Source organism: Syngnathoides biaculeatus, chromosome 6 (genome assembly GCF_019802595.1).
Source record: "Syngnathoides biaculeatus isolate LvHL_M chromosome 6, ASM1980259v1, whole genome shotgun sequence".
In the NCBI taxonomy this organism is placed as follows: Eukaryota; Metazoa; Chordata; class Actinopteri; order Syngnathiformes; family Syngnathidae; genus Syngnathoides; species Syngnathoides biaculeatus.
Genome location: NC_084645.1, coordinates 21,033,015 through 21,049,950, shown reverse-complemented (window position 1 = coordinate 21,049,950; position 16,936 = coordinate 21,033,015). Strand labels below are relative to the sequence as shown.

Genomic DNA, 16,936 nt, shown 5'->3' with positions numbered 1-16,936 from the left:
AAACCCGCATGCATAGAGCTATATCCCTTTCAAAGGCTGGCAAAAGGCATCGTAACCGCGGAGCACCTTCCTGAATTACTGATTTGCATCAAAAGGGGGCGACATTGGGTTTGCAAACACTGTCGCGCGGTCGCAGACAAACTCGGTTCTTCGCTGCTTCTTTTTGTTTGGCAAGCTGTCTTTTTATTCCTCCTGCCTCCCCCCTTCCCCATCCTTTTTTTTTTTTTTCGGGACCACGATATGGTAATGATGTTCACAGGTTATGGTGAATGTTAAACTTTTTGACTTGTGGCCAATTCGAGAAAAGCAACCCCAAATCGCTTTGTGCATTTGAACGCCCCACGTGGCCAATTACTTCCAAAAGTACTTTGTGTCCGTTTTGCAAAGGTTTACCCTTGGATTGTGAGTTCCTACAGCTCAGTGATTAGTTTTAGCTTTGTGACGTCACATCGCCTCTAAAATTGAGCAACGCTTTTTCAGAGAAGATGTAAAGAAAAAAAAAATCTCTGGGTGGAGTTTTCCTTTTTTTTTTTTTTTTTTTTTTTTTTTACCCTCCAGCCTCCCAGCCCTCTTTCTTTCTTCTCCCCTCCTGCTCCTCCTCCTCCAGCAGCAGCGGCAGGCAACTATTTGCCCGGGACGCGGTACGTGAGCCTCCTCAAATTGGTGCGCTAATCCTAAAAGGAGCCATGAAGTGTTAAATGGCAGAAAGAGGCAGAGCGGCGCTCAGACTCACGCACGCCGGGAGAGAGCCAGGGAACGCCGCCGCTGCTCCACTGCGTCACGCCGAAGGGGAGCGCAATCCAGAAAGAAAAAGAGGGAGAAAACTAAAAAAAGAAAAACGACAACAGAAACAAAACAAAACCCCTCAGCCAAACTTTTTTTGGGGTTTTTTTTTTTCCCTTCCGCGAAGCGAATCGGTGCGAGGAGAGGAGCGCGCTGCGTTTGTCCCGCTTATTTGTTTGTTTGTTCGTTTGTTTGAATTTTGACAATTTCCTCCGCTCGAAATCAGTGAAGAAATCAAGCTGGCTCAGTGCGCGTCCGAACAGCCCCCTTTGACAGGTGCTCCTCACCCCCTTTGGAGGACTGTCAACAGCAAGAGGATGGCATCAGAGCTGGCAATGAGCAACTCCGACCTGCCCACCAGTCCCCTGGCCATGGAATATGTTAATGACTTCGATCTGATGAAGTTTGAAGTGAAAAAGGAGCCGCTGGAGCCCGAGCGCAGCATCAGCCAGTGCAGCCGCCTGCTCGCCGGGGGATCCCTGTCTTCCACCCCGATGAGCACGCCCTGCAGCTCGGTGCCCCCTTCGCCAAGCTTCTCGGCGCCCAGTCCGGGATCGGGGAGCGAGCAGAAGGCGCACTTGGAGGATTTCTACTGGATGACCGGCTACCAACAGCAGCTCAACCCCGAGGCTCTGGGCTTCAGCCCGGAGGACGCCGTAGAGGCGCTGATCAGCAGCAGCCACCCGCTCCAGAGCTTCGACGGCTATGGCAGGGGCCAGCAGTTCGCCGGGGGGGCGGCCCCGGCGGGCGCCGCGGCCGGGGAGGAGATGGGCTCGGCGGCCGCCGTGGTGTCGGCGGTCATCGCCGCGGCCGCCGCGCAGACCGGCGCGCCGCACCACCACCACCATCACCACCACCACCACCACGCGGGGGCACACCACCCGTCCTCCGGCTCCCAGTCGGCCGGCGGAGGCGGCGCGGGGGCCAACGGCGGCGGCGGCGGCGGCGGGGGCGGCGGCGGCGGCCACCACCACAGCCACAGCCACAACCACAACCACCACCACCCGCACCTGCGCCTGGACGAGCGCTTCTCCGACGAGCAGCTGGTCACCATGTCGGTGCGGGAGCTCAACCGGCAGCTGCGCGGCGTCAGCAAGGAGGAGGTGATCCGCCTCAAGCAGAAGAGGAGGACGCTCAAGAACCGCGGCTACGCCCAGTCGTGCCGCTACAAGCGCGTGCAGCAGCGGCACGTCCTGGAGGGCGAGAAGACGCAGCTCATCCAGCAGGTGGACCACCTCAAGCAGGAGATCTCGCGGCTGGCCAGGGAGAGGGACGCCTACAAGGAGAAGTACGAGAAGCTCATCACCACCGGCTTCAGGGAAAGCGGGGGCTCCGCCGGCGACCACAACCCCTCGTCGCCGGAGTTTTTCATGTGAGTCGCCCGCGCCGAGCCGAGCCGAGCCGAGCCGAGCCCAACTCAAGCACACATTTGCGCGTAAAATTCAAACCCGCAAAATGTCACTTGAGGACGAACGAATTTGTAGGCCGAGAATCAGGATCGCAATTGGGGGACACTCACGAGGAGTTTGCGGACTTTTGGGGGGTTTGGCTTTTGCACCGCTAACTTTCAAACTCGTTTTCTTTTTGTTTCTTTTCTTTTTTTTTTGTGCGTTTCGGTGATTCCCTTTCCGCTTCTCATTTCGCGCAATACCAGCAATTCATTTTTCTACTTTTTTTTTTTTTTGCTTATCATTTTTTCAGTGTTTCCAAACTAAAACTGCACATGTTTGGATAATTTTATTTTTGTCTCCCCCCCCGAAAAACGACTGTGAAGCCTCGCATGCTGGTCATGTTTCCCCTCTCTCTCTTTTTATTTGTAAAAAAAAATATTTTGATTGTATCACTCAGCCTCTGCGCCTTTGATGGAATCTGGACAACAGCCACGCGTCACTTGGACCTTGCCACGTTTTTCACGCGTAACCCTGAAACAAATCAAGTGTCGTACTCGGGATTCATCGAATTCAATTGATCCCGACACGCGGACGCAATTGTGCGTTACGTCGACCTGTGGGCCAAATTCTTGCATTAAAAAAAAAAACAAAACAAAAAAAAACCCCGACTTCTTCTGCAAATCTCGTAATGTTTTTGCACTGTGGAGGACTCGACGCGGATCCCCGCAGAGGGTCTCGCACGCTTAAGCGGCTGCTTGGGAAAATTCTCGACGTCCTCCCAGTGTTGAGCATCAAGTAGCAGCCAATGTGAAGTTTAAAACGGACTTGAGTGAACAAACCATTGCGCAATAAACATCCACGGGAAAAACAAAAACTGTCTTTATTTTTTGTTTCGGGGTGTTTTGGGTTGCGCTCCGTGTGTCGGTGACGCTCCGCTTGTGTGTCGACAAGAGCACAAACCTGGTTTGTGTCGTGTACACTTTAAGATGAAATATAGATATGTCAGTTCTTCCAGTATACATCGGAAATAAATGTCTGCTTCAACTGGAAGGACAATGCGCGTTTTACTCACGCACGAATTCAACTCGCCAAATATAAATATGTACGGTATTTTAATTTTCAAACCCATTATTATTACATTCATTAAGAGGTAAATATTGTTTCTTTGAAAATGTGTCTCTCCCCCCCCCCCCCATGATAAAAGTGGTGGCCTTCACCTGTTGCGCAAAGCGGGAATGTGAGCACTTTCGCGCTTGCCCCCAAAAAATGCAAAACAGAAAAAAAGCAACTGCACGTTGGCAGATTTTTGGAGCAGCAAAAGGCCAAATGCGAGCGTTGCGTTCCAGGGTGCTCGTCAATGATTCATTTTTGAGTAAACTTGCACTTTTTCACTTGCTGGATTCGCTCTGTGCAAAAAAAAAAAAAAAAAAAAAGAAATCAATTTAATGGATAAAGAATGCAAATAAAATCGTGCTTAAAGGAATCTCGTTTAGGGAGGAATATGAATCATGTTCCAACATTGAAACAATTGGAGAAATTTACATAAAAGTAATATTTTGTATTCATTCTGAAACGGCAGCAATGATAATATTAATTTCACTGTTCGAAGACAATCTGCTACATTGTGTTTAGTATAAAACTGCAATTTACATAGACAAAAAAAATGGGAAGAAAAAAGAAAATGGAAAAAACGGGCACACTTGAGGGCCACGTGAGGCGTTCAAAGTCCGCCACAGGCCGATTGGCTTTCTGCAGCCTTGCATGGCTTGACCGAACAAAAAGCTGCGGCGGTGCAAGGTCACCATGCATGCAGGACATGCAGTGTTTTTGCGGGTGTGTGCGTGTGCGCGTGGGCGGGGGGGGGGGGGGTTGTGTGCACAGCGAGAGTGCCTTTCTCCTTCTTTCTGTGTGTGTGTGTGTGTGTGTGTGTGTTACTTACGGAAACTTTGGATCGTGGTCGAGTGCTCGAATGCACATCTGCTGCATACTCAGCTCTCACCTGGCTCTCCGGTGCCGAGTGAGCTTCTGCTTTTGTGTAACCCGCACGACGATTTGGTGTGTACCTTTTGGCTGGCTGATTTCCTGCTCTTTCCTCGTGATAGACGATCCGAGGAATGTTCTGGAGAAGCCTTTCGGTGTGTGTGTGTGTGTGTGTGCGCGCATCCACTAATTTATGGCCTTCTTATCTGATGAGGTCAACATAGCCTTCTACTTAATTCCAACCCAGAAGTGGACATTGGTGTACTGCTGCCATGCATCCATTGTTTCGCAAAGTGCAACATTGCTGATTTTGGTGTGTGGAAAATCTGTTTATGCGTGTGTGTGTGTGTGTGTGTGTGTGTGTGCGCGCGGCATTCTGGCCGATGCTTCACTTCCTGTGTTGAAGAAGCAGCAAGCGGGCACAGGAAAACAAACGTTTGAGCGTTTCCTGTCCCGTTCGAAAGACGGGCGTTGCACACACACACACACACACGTTATTAATTATTATTTCCCCCTCGCTACGTATTGACTCGTCGCTCACTTCGCAGCCTCGGCGCCCGATGATGAAGTTATTAAAGATAATGCGGTTGTCCCCTCGGCACCGTTATCGGGCCCGCGCACTTTTCAGGTCAGCTATGGGAAATCGCTTTTGAAAATTGCATCAGTATCGACGTGACAGTCGCGGCGGCGTCGCTCACGTTCGTGACGCGGGTGACGGAAGGACGCGCGCCGCCAAGCGGCGACAATTCCTTGCTGACCTTTGACATTTATTTGACCTTGTACGATGTATAGGACATGCGATTGGCAAGGGCATTCGATCTATGGGAATAAATCATTCGGTCCTGACATTGTGGAGCTCCGTCCGTAGTTTGGTTATGTCGCCCTCCCCAAAAACAACCAAAAGGAAGATGCAAAAAAAAAAAAAAAATGTCAAGATTGGAAAAAAGCCCGCGTGTTGTCGCTGTCCTCTCCAGCGGAAAGCGTTTTGCACGACCACAGCAAATCATATTCTTCTTTTAATTTGCAGTTCGCGTCCTCGCAAAGACAAGCGTACGCTCGCTACGTTTCCGACCTCCTCCGTCCGATCGGCGCGACAAACATTTACATTTAACGTGATTCAGGTGGCCGGCGTTCACGCCGCAGCCCATCGCGGGTCAGACCGGCTCGCCCTGACTCCTGGAACTTGGATTCCGGCTCGTGAGAGCTGCGTGTGACGGTCTGAATCCAGTCCAAATCATCACACCCGCTCAGCGGCCACAACACGAGGTTAGACCTGCGAGGTCCGCGACAAGAACCGTCACCAGAATTATGATATATTGGTCTTTCCAACGCTAATGGTACCGCTCGTTCTTTTATTGAGATCTACTTGTGAGACTTTATTCTTCTAGTTTTATTTCGCTGTGGTCTACGACTGCACTGCACCATCCCCAGAACTTTTTGGAACACTTTGACTCTGGTAGGTCACCGAAAGGGTCACCGAAGCCTTTGAAAAGCAGCTCCAAGTATGCACTCGTACAGATTTCTTGCAATCAGGATCAGAATGTTGTCTTTTTGTCCAAAACACACCTGGAATTTGTCACCGGCAACTTTATCAGTGCATCTCAATGAAAACGGCCGAGCATTATTTTCTTTGTGAAGTCGGACTTTCGGGATGCGAATTTTGTTCCGGGCCTCCCAAGTCAAGTCGTCTGTCAGTGATTGGTTGTTTTTCTCGGGCGCGGTGGTTTCTTGTATATCAAACTCGCGGCGCAAAATAGGGTGAAGGTGCTTCATCCCCCCCCCCCCCCACACACACATCATGTACTATTTTCAATGTATATACTCAATACTTGAACAAATATGCTTCATATATCCTTGTAGATAGATGCCGAATTTACATCCGAAAGGCGGAACACGCAGATAATTAGGACCCAGTCCCGCCCGACGTCCCCGTTGGGGCCTCCGACGGCCACGGACGGCGTGCGGTGCGGTCGCACGCGCGCTTTCGTGCGTTTCTGCGCCAGTCAAACAGGCGTCGATCGCCAAAGTGAAGCAAGGTGACCCCGCCACGTGGCGCGCGGGGCGGGGCCCTCGGCCCCACGCCGGACCCGTCAATCCGTAGATCACGTCTTCGTTTTGTCCATGTTTTCATCTTCAGTCGGGAATCAATCGGCGACAGGAGAATCACAGCCGCTCACTTTTAAAAGCAACTTTCCGAATACGCCACAAAGAGGGCGGACAAGCCGGTCCAGATCTTTTCGGAACACTCGGAGCGCATTTCTGTGAAATGAATGTGTGTAATTCTTCTGGTATTATGAATTGCTGTCACAAGTATGATATCATACTTCCCACTTTTGCAGTGATTGTGCAAATGTAACATAATTTGATCAGATTTGCCGTGTACCTGCAAGAAACTGATTTTTCAAATGTTGAAATCTTCTCTTTGAATACGATTGCAATTTCTTTGCCTCCTCGATGCTGCTGCCGCTTGCTTGTTTTTATTTGGACTTTGTTAATTTTATATTGTTGGATTGCCCGGGAATTTTTTTTTTTTTCAGATTTTCACAAAAGTCCAGTTGCCTCAGGTCAACATTTTCAAATGTCCATGACCTAGAAAAAAAAACAAAACAAAACAAAAAAACAAAAACACTCACTTCATAGCAAGCATTGCGGTAATTTTTTTGAATTGATATTGTGACAGTACATGAAAAATAACATCCTGTTAAATTCATGAATATTGCATCTTTTTTTCCCCATCTTGAAGTTGGTTGAATGACCCCCGTAATCGTAGAAATAAATCCCAAAATATTTCCAAATTGGCACCCAAAATTGTTCACGCGGCACGAATTAATTACGCAAGAAACTGGCGCCGAGTTCGTGTGGCTTTTTTTCTGCGGTTCCGACTCGATTCTCGCCGGCGGTCACATATCGACCGCCGTCAAGCGCAGCCAAACGGGTCCGTTGAGTCGGCTCACGGGGACGGCGGGTTAGGTTGGATTGAGGGAGGCGCTAATCTGCTCTAATCTGCTTTGTGACTCCCCGCCACAAACGTGGACGAGTGTTATTTATTCTTTTTTTTTTTTTTTGGAAGAAGTTTTAGGACTTCAGTTTTTCTTGACTGTCTCGAGTGGCGCTGATCTCGCAATGCCGACGTTGCACGTACAAGAGTCTTGTAATTTGTATGATTTGTGGACTTAATACATTTTTATGTAAATCCGCTGAGGCCCATTTAGTCAACAAAATGAAAAGAATGTGTATCGAAACGTAAATTAATTTGAAAGATGAAAGATGATTTTCAGCACAGTTCTGGTTTGTGGCGCTTAACTTATTGAGACATCGTTTTGAATTATTAACGTTTTGAATTGCGTCAGTTAAAACCTCTCCCATATATTTAAACAGGAAGTCCGATTTGCAGTTTTCCATCTTTGAACTCATTTTTTTCCCGTCTCTCTCTCTTTTTTTTTTTTTTTTTTTTACACTGCAGGACGTCGAGAAAATTCCTCCACCTGTGATCGAGAATTTGGACTTCAACGTCCCGTTCCCCGTCAGTCAGAGGTAACCTGCGTCTTCGGCACAAATACTTTCAGCTACTAGTACTTCGCCTTCCCGTGAGGCCCAGAAGGTTCCGGCAACAATTTTAGTGAAATAAATGGGTGTGAAAAAAACCAGGAACCCTACTGTATATTTTTTTGCGGACAAAGCGTTTGTGCGCGTTATTTCCATGACTATTTTTGACAGACGACGCCCCCACCCCCCAGCCCCCCGAGAAGCTTTTTTTTTTTTTTAGGATTAGACGCATTTTGGCACTTGATCTTTATCTCCGTGGACGACGGCGCCGCTTCCTCTGTTCCTCTCGCCCCCTGACAAAATCGCGCTTGATTGACGAGGCCGAAAACCTTTCACTTCTCGGGGTGACCCCGTGAACCTCCTTCAGCCCGTTCCCGGTCCCGCGCCCTCCGAGGGGCCTTTATTTATAGTTCACATCCGACTGGCGCGGCAGATGCGAGCGGATGAGAGACTCCGGCGCCGACACGCTGATTTTTTTCCTCCAATTTTCGAGATCGAATTTATGACGAGGAAAAAAAAAAATGGGTGTACGTCTGTGTTGTTTTACTCCAGATGAGCAACACGATGTTTATTCTCATGGAAGGAGTGGAAGAAGAACAAGCTAGTTGGCTAACTGTTACCTTATCTGCTAATGACATTTCAGTGGCAAATTCTTCCTTTTTCGCGCTTCACTTCACGTTGCCCCCCTGATCGGTTTTCGCTCTGAGTTTGTGGTTTGGCCGAAACCAGGGTGGACCAAAGTGTTTGGCGATTGCGATTATTCAACGGGATTTGGGATTGTCGGCCTGAGCTCACACTTCAAGATAATCTCAGAGCAGTGCTCAGCAGCCTTTTTGAGGCTGAGGGCAACTTCGTGAGTACCGATCGTACGAAGGGCTACGTGACCTGTTAGCGGGAAATTTCAGACTCAGTTTATTACACGTACATAAAATATTTCCGTTTTAATTTATTGTAGTTAATGACATTTAAAAATTTGAATTCACGCAAGCAAGCCAGATTCAGAATTGAAAGCACAAAAAATAGTAACAATTTGTGGCCAATGGTATTTTTAGAACATAGCTCGCGGGCGCCTTATATGATTCTCGTGGGCTACCATTTGCCCCCCGGGTACCGCGTTGGTGACCCCTGTCTTAGAGATATACGGGAAAAAACATGTCCTTTGCTGATGTGAAATGCAAGAGAGGAAAAAGTCTCAAATACTGCCCGATTGTCGGTATCTTTGTCTTCTGCGTAAGGATGTGAGTTTGCGTGTACTCCGCTAAAAGATTAGCCATCGTAAACATTGAAGAGCTTCAACAATTCCGATTGTCGGCTGTGATTGTCACTCCCATCAGACGCCAGGATAGAAGCTCAGGATAATCTTTGGGGACAGCCAAGGATTGGTCCTTTGCTGACTTTGATCCCAATGGCGTAAACGCACTCAGATTTGGCCCGATTGTTGGTATGGCCCAAGGACTCGACACCGGTTAAGCGGTAGAAGGTGGATGGATGGATGCTGGCATGTGTGTACGCCACTTAAGCAAAAGAACAAGACGTAAGATTGGCAGGCATAAAGACTTCATAAATTGTCTTTGAAACTTTGTGATCGTGGCACTTGGGCCGAGGTAGAACCCATTCAGTGTTGGTACGGATCTGAATCAAGCTGTTTTTCCAACACAGTACGCCTCAGCGTCGCCCTGCATGTTTTTGATATCAGAATCAAACGAGTCAGAGGGACGCGCTTCGTGCCGTTCGGGCTTGGCGGTGAACCCGAACAGAAGTTGCGGGAGCGCTCGGGTCACTCCGATGGGAATGCGAACACCTTTGGGCAGGGAAACCAGAAGCAGGGGGTGACCTTCCCTGCTGCGGGAAGATCGAAGGCTTTATTTAAAGGCCTGGTCAATGCGCCGGACGCTGCCGAGGTATCAGCCTCGCGGCCGGCCGACTCGTCAGCAGCAGGGCTGAAATACAACTCTGACCCGGGCCCCCGGCACCGGCACAGTGGACACGTCAGGTTTTACAGATGGTTGGATCAGCACCGGCTAAGTTTACGGCGCAGTCGGACCAACACTTGGATCTTTGCTCTTTTCTTTTGCGGGCCAACTCCAAATGTTTTGCTGGCTAAAGATTAAAGACGCGATAGATCGAGGAAGGATGTATTTATGAATACATTTTGCATTTCACTGATGTCGGGCAGAATCCTCCCATCTCCAAATCACTATATACTGGTTTGCGTCAAAATCATCACAACACCTGCCCATAATCATGTTGAATCACCAATTTTTATCTATTATCTACAAATAAAATGCTAATGAATTGCGCTGTCATTGATTTAATAATGTTACGCACGCATCAGCGTCTGTGCTCGCTTTATTGAAGGCTAAGAAAAGCTAACCGCCGTCATCTTCCCAAACTCGTTTTAAAAAGTCTTCGAGCCGTCAATGATGGCATAAATAAAGAAATGAGCTGACTTAAGTAGTGCAAAGGGACGAAATTAGTCCTTACAAAATCTTACCCCGGTGGCTTTGTTACAGTACTCCTTTGTGACAGAACAAGGATACTCCAATGTATCTAAGCTAACTAGTTTCATTTTTTTGGGGTCCCAAAAACCCTACAGAGCTTCGAAATGGAGGAAACTCAATTCTGCAAGAGCCAAGCGTGCGCGTACAGCTGCTTTTCAACAATATTGATTCATGAATAATTTGTAAAAATGAACAGACCAAGTTGGGGACTGAACATTAGCACTGATTTGTCAGAAGAAAAGTACTCAGCTGTCCTTTGCTGAGTGAGATTATGTAACGAGTCCAACGACGACAGTAAGAACATATTTATACAGCGAGTGTGCCAAAAACAGCGAGTGCGGCACACAAAGGCCGCTTCAGTTCCGTGCAGTCAAAACGCGAAGACCCCCGAAGTTCACCGTCGAGTTCCTGTTTGCGTTCAACGTAAAACATCGCATTTATTTAACCATCAGCAGTTTTAAAGAAAACACAGAAGTGTGTGTACAGACGTTAATGTTTTTGAAAGTGTTTTATTTTTCTTCCATTGCTTTCTGCTTCATCTGAAAGCTGCGCCCCGGAGCCGCACCTCCAAACATCAGCTCCCCTTTTCAACTTATGTTAATATACAATCATCTCTCTGAGGTTTGCACTTGTTTGCCCGGATTGTGTTGTTTTATTCAAACGTAATTAGTTGTAAAGATGTTCCCCCCGCCGCGTGCGCCTCGGAGCGAGCGTTGTCCTCGGGTTGCGAGTGGGCGCTCGCAGCAAGCGACGCGATCTCATGTTTTCTTCACGTACGGCTCGCGGCCTTCAGCCTGCGGCCTTCCTGCCGCCTGCAGCGTCCTCGCACTTTGTTCCCCTTGCATCACCGCCGACGTTCCCGCGACTCCACTTGAGATTTTTTGTTTTTTTTTTCCGAGCTACAACGGTGCCTCGACTTTCAAGTTGAATCCATCCCGTGAACGAGCTCGGAACTCAAAACGTCGTCATACGGTGGAACCCCCCCCCCCCCCCCCCGTAATCATTATTGCCCACCTGTGGATTCTCCAATTTGGGATCTGTTAAAAAAAAAAAAAAAAAAGTCAATTCATTTTGCCTTTCCCCCTACCTATTTTATTATTATTATTATTATATTAAAAATATATATTATTATTTTTAACTTTTTTGTTTTTCTTTTTTTTTCTATCAGGTGGAAGGAACTTTATACTCAATTATTCAAGAATGTTGTTTTGTTGATGAACTATATAGTTCAGGGTCCACCAAATCACTTTTCGTCATTGAAATGAGTTGAAATGCAGTTAATCCGTTCCGCTGCCAATTAACAGTGCAGCTCATACAGACCAAATGAAGTCGAAGGCAAAGAATGAAACGGGACCCGTATCTTGATTTTCTGTTTCGATTCCCGCATTCAAGCATTGTGGTGATTTTTTGAATTGATATTGACAGTACATGAAAAATAATATCTTGTTAAATTCATGAATATTGCAGCTGTGAGCATTTATTTTCCCATTTTGAAATTGGTCGAATGACTTTCATAATTCTAGAAATAAATCCCAAAATATTTCCAAAAAGTCAATTAATTTCACCCTTTTCCCCTACCCATTTTATTATTATTATTATTATATGTAAAAAAAATATATATATATATTATTTTTAACTTTTTTGTTTTTCTTTTTTTCTTCTATCAGGCAGAAGGAGATTTATCCTCAATTATTCAAGAATGTTGTTTTGTTAAAAAAAAAAAACAACTATATATTTCGGGGTCCACTGTATCCCAAATCACCTTTCGTCATTGAAATGAGTTGAAATGCAGTTAATCCGTTCCACTGCCAATTGACAGTACAGCTCATATGAAGTAGAATGTTGTTTTGTTGATGAACTATATATTTCAGGGTCCACCAAATCACTTTTCGTCATTGAAATGAGTTGAAATGCAGTCAATCCGTTCCGCTGCCAATTAACAGTGCAGCTCATACAGACCAAATGAAGTCGAAGGCAAAGAATGAAACAGGACCCGTATCTTGATTTTCTGTTTCGATTCCCGTTGCAGACGCACAAAATACATGAAGCAGACTGTCACAGTTAACTGCAAATAAAATGCGGAGAATATTATTGTACAGTATGCGCTATCGCATGTGTTGTGGGGAGCGTTGTTGACCGAAGGTTTGTAATTACCACGACATGCACGCTAAAATGAGTGCTCTAAGGAACAAATTCAACTCCTAAGTCAAGGCGCCACCCTCCGTGTACTTGTACTTAAGTGGAGCGCGCGAGTACTTTTGCCACCTCTGCATCTAATTGAATTCCAACAGCGGCGCGCCGCCGCGATGTTAACACGGGACAATGCTAACAGTCCCCGGGACGTGTTTCCGTCCGCGGCGGAAAACGAGCGCTAAGCTCACATGATTTATTCAAGGCGCCAAACTGTATCTTGTGTCGGCCCCGAAGGATCCTCTTTTTATTGCCGTCAGCGGCGGCGCTTCCCGTACACACACATGCAAATTATGGATCACGGCGACGCCTTTGGGCGGACACAAAATCGCGTCTCATCTCAACCGTCTGGCGTCGCCCGTCCGTCGCCGGCACCCGGCGACTCGGAAGCGCCGGCGACGGGCGTTAATGGCGCGTATTTCCCGGGCCTCGGCTGAAACGGGATGCATCTCCTCCTTGTTAGCTTGATAAATAACGGCGCTGCGGGGAAAGTGCTGAATTTGAGCTTTTTGGCCTGCGTTTTCAGCCGGATGACATTAATTTTAAGTGGGGGGAGCTGGGGGGGGGGGGGTAGCGAGCTAATACAGACAAATAAATACATAAAGAAAAGGGACGCACAAGGGCTGGAATGGCGCTGCTGCGACCTGCTCGTACGCAAACGCCGTTACTCGCCCGTAACGTAATCCCAAGGGCAGACGGTCGAGCACTCCCGCGACCCTTGCGAGGATAAGCGGCTTGGGAAACGGATGGACGGATTTATCGCATGCCGCCGTTTGGCGGTCACGTGTGCTGGTGGCGAGTGGCAATTAAGGCTGATAAATCACTCATTTACGGAACCGAGGGAGGACTGTGATACCGAGCAAGGGAAAGATTAATGAACAGCTTGTAGTCCTTTGCAGATATTTTATTTGTTCATTTACTTCAGGCCACGGCGTGATCGTGTACGGGGGACGAGTCGACACACACAAAGAGAAGCTTGCGGGGAGTTGCCGTGCTTTACTGCCGTTGTGACACGACTGCACCTGCAAACGTATTAAAATACGCACACTGAGACACTCGGCTGACGGATCTCGTCCGACGATAAACGGGAGAGTAAACGCGCTCGCGGCTCGGCGCGCGCAGGAACTTAATTGCGCTATCTTTTAGTTTATTTATTTTTTTGTCAGCACGTCAGAGATGTTGCTCCATGCTTTTTTTTTTTTTTAAATTCTGAGGCCGGCGTTTGGCTTTGTACGGAAGCGTATTGCTCCCGCACCCAAAAATAAAAGCTCACTATCACGTTGTACCATGATATGCTTCACATTATAATGTGGATGTTTCATGTTATAACGTGATACGTGTCACATTATAATGTGGTTATTACGCATTATAATGTGAATCATTTCATGTTATCATGTGAAAAGTTTGACTTTATACCATGAAAAGTTTCACATTGTAATGTAATTCATTTCATGTTAAGTATGAAACTTTCATGTTATAACACGATGTGCTCTACAATATAATGTGATTCGTTCCATGTTATAATGTCAGTTTGTTTCACGTTCTAACGCAGAAAATATTAGATAAATAAATTTCACCCCTCTTCATCCCGCCCCCCCAAAAGTCAATTACTACATGTTCTTGCTCCATGCGTAAGAGGCAATCTTCGGGTACTGAAGTGTATTGCTGCCACCCCCCCCCCAAAAAAAAAAGTCGATATCACATTATAACGTGATATGCTTCACATTATAATTTGGCTAAATACACGTTATAACGTGAATCATTTCATGTTCGAACATAATTCATTTCACATTATAACATGAAATGCTTTGTGATAACGTGAAATAAACCACATTATAACATGAGTCATATCACGGTAAAACCCAATAAGTTATAAGTTATAACCCGAAAAGTTGGCGTCAACTTGTTGTGACCCTGTGGTCACGCACATCCTTCAAAGGCGGCATACAGGAAGTCACAGGTCGAAGTGGACTCTCATTGAGTGTTGCACAAAATATGGATTTGGTGAGCTTTTTACAATACAGAAGCATATTGCTGCCACACCCCAAAAGAAAAAGGTCACTATCACGTTATGATTCACGTTATAACATGTAATTGACCACATTATAATGTGAAACATATCACGTTATAACGTGATAGCAACATTTATTTTTTTTTGGGGGGGGGGGGTGTGGCAGCAATTCACTTCCGTAGCTTTGAGACTGGCATCTCGGTGAAGGTGTAAGTTTACATCCGAAAGTGTCCCTCAGCAGCCCTGCTGCGGGTCGGGGCCCCCATTGAGGCTGCCCACACGCTCGAAAAAGGCTGATTAAAGATTCATGACAGAAAGGAGGAAAGGGGGGGCTGAGGGGGGGGGCCGGGGATCAGTGCAGCCCTTTAATGACCGAGGAAGAAGACAGGTAGCGAGAGAGACGGCCGAGTGTTTTGTTTCACCTGCTCACAGGAAACCGTTGAGAAGTTTCCACGTGCGGCAGTCAGCACAGTTGGGCTCCGATATTGACAAATTAAGCAAGGCGCATTCGTGGCGACCTTTGACCTCTTAATTGACTTCACACCATTTGTAAACATGTATTCAAACACTCCCAAAAATATATGGAAAATGGTCGTAGGGTGTGTGTGTGTGTGTGTGTGTGTGTCGGAGGCAGGCGGGCGGCGACGTTCCCGAAAGGTCAGGCCGCTTGCGTGAGTGTCGGGACGTGAGATGTGGCCAACAGCAGCTCCTGCATGAACTTCTGTGACGTGTCCATGCACCGCTTACACACAATCTGGTATATGAAGTGCTGCCTCCACAAGTGAAAAGACCTTTCCTTTTTTTTTTTTTGTCTTTTTGGCATCTTTCTCTCTTTTGTTCCACTTTCAAAACTTTCAAGCCAGACTTCCTTTGACCCAATAGTACATGGGGTGGACTATACAGTACGGTAGTAGTAGCAGTGTACTAGTATAGTACTTTTGGGGCACTTTTTGGTACTTTGGGAGCAGGTTTTTCCTGGCTGAAAAGTAGTAATCGACGGGGTTGGGTGCTGATCAGGGTGGGCACGTGCCCCTCGTGCTCCCCCCGGTTACCTCGCCTCTGCTCATTAGTATTCCATTTAGTTGAAATGACGGTGACAGTACGGTAGTAGTAGGAGTGTACTAGTACAGTACTTTTGGGGCACTTTGGGAGCAGGTTTTTCCTGGCTGAAAAGTAGTCATCGACGGGGCGGGGTGTAGGGGTGGGCACGTGCCCCTAGTACCCCCCCCCCAGTCACCCTGCCTCTCCTTGTTAGTATTCCCTTTAATTAAAACGATGGTGACAGTACGGTAGTAGTCGTAGTAGTAGTAGTAGTAGTAGTGTACTCGTACAGTACTTTTGGGGTACTTTTTGGTACTTTGGGAGGAGGTTTTTCCTGGCTGAAAAGTAGTCATGGACGGGGCTGGGTGTGGGGTTGGGTGCTGATCAGGGTGGGCACGTGCCCCTCGTGCTCCCCCCGGTTACCTCGCCTCTGCTCATTAGTATTCCATTTAGTTGAAATGACGGTGACAGTACGGTAGTAGTAGGAGTGTACTAGTGCAGTACTCTTGGGGCACTTTGGGAGCAGTTTTTTCCTGGCTGAAAAGTAGTCATCGACGGGGCGGGGTGTAGGGGTGGGCACGTGCCCCTAGTGCCCCCCCCCCCTGTCACCCTGCCTCTCCTCGTTAGTATTCCATTTAATTAAAACGATGGTGACAGTACGGTAGTAGTAGTAGTAGTAGTAGTGCACTCGTACAGTACTTTTGGGGTACTTTTTGGTACTTTGGGAGGAGGTTTTTCCTGGCTGAAAAGTAGTAATCGACGGGGCGGGGTGTAGGGGTGGGCACGTGCCCCTAGTGCCCCACCGGTTACCCCGTCTCTGCTCGTTAGTATTCCATTTAATTGAGACCACGGTGAAGGCTTTAAGCTGTGGAGTAAAATGGAGGTGATGTCGCCTTCAACTCACGTAGAGTATTTTTCATTTTATTTTTTGTGCTTCTTCTTCTCTTCCTTTCGGCTTATCCCGTCAGGGGTCGCCACAGCGTGTCATCTTTTTGTGCATTTTGCCATTGCACCTAATTTAAAGCGGCGTTATCGTGAGGGAATGGGAGGACCAGTGAAAAGTTTTAGCATCTCCCCACCCGGGCATGGATCAGCGCTACACCAGAATCCCGCAAGGGTGTGTGTGTGTGTGTGTGGGGGGGGGGGACGGCTCATTAGAGATGCACAGGTCATAGGTCAAGTACAGGTTCCTCTCCTCTAGTCAGCATGAAGGTCGGAGGTCGTCATGTCCGCGTCAGAGACTGCCGTGTTGGCTCGCGATCGGGTTGCCAGCAAAGCGCGCGAGGGCTTCACAAATCAAACTTGGTTTCCTTTCAACGTATTTTTTGCTTCTCCTTTTTTCGGGTGTGTGTGTTCTTCCCGTTTGTTTGTCTTGCATTCCTCCGCCGCAGTAACCACTCTCCTTTGAATAATTACGAGATCTTTTCATGTTCTATTAGCACTCTCTCTTTTTTTTTTCTCTCCCTTGTGCTATTTTTCCATCTTCAAAGTGA

At 47.4% G+C, this 16,936-nt stretch overlaps 1 protein-coding gene across 1 annotated transcript in view; it reads left to right on the top strand.

The window, feature by feature from the left end:
* The first annotated feature begins 598 nt into the window (after positions 1–598).
* The window catches only part of mafb (MAF bZIP transcription factor b), a 48,589-nt gene continuing 32,251 nt past the window's right edge, over positions 599–16,936 (top strand). Inside the window, exons 1-2 of the mRNA XM_061823519.1 lie at positions 599–2,155; positions 7,618–7,688. Of these exons, the coding sequence (XP_061679503.1) occupies positions 1,101–2,155; positions 7,618–7,645 (1,083 nt within the window). The 5' untranslated portion in view covers positions 599–1,100 and the 3' untranslated portion in view covers positions 7,646–7,688. The remainder of the gene's footprint in view (positions 2,156–7,617; positions 7,689–16,936) is intronic.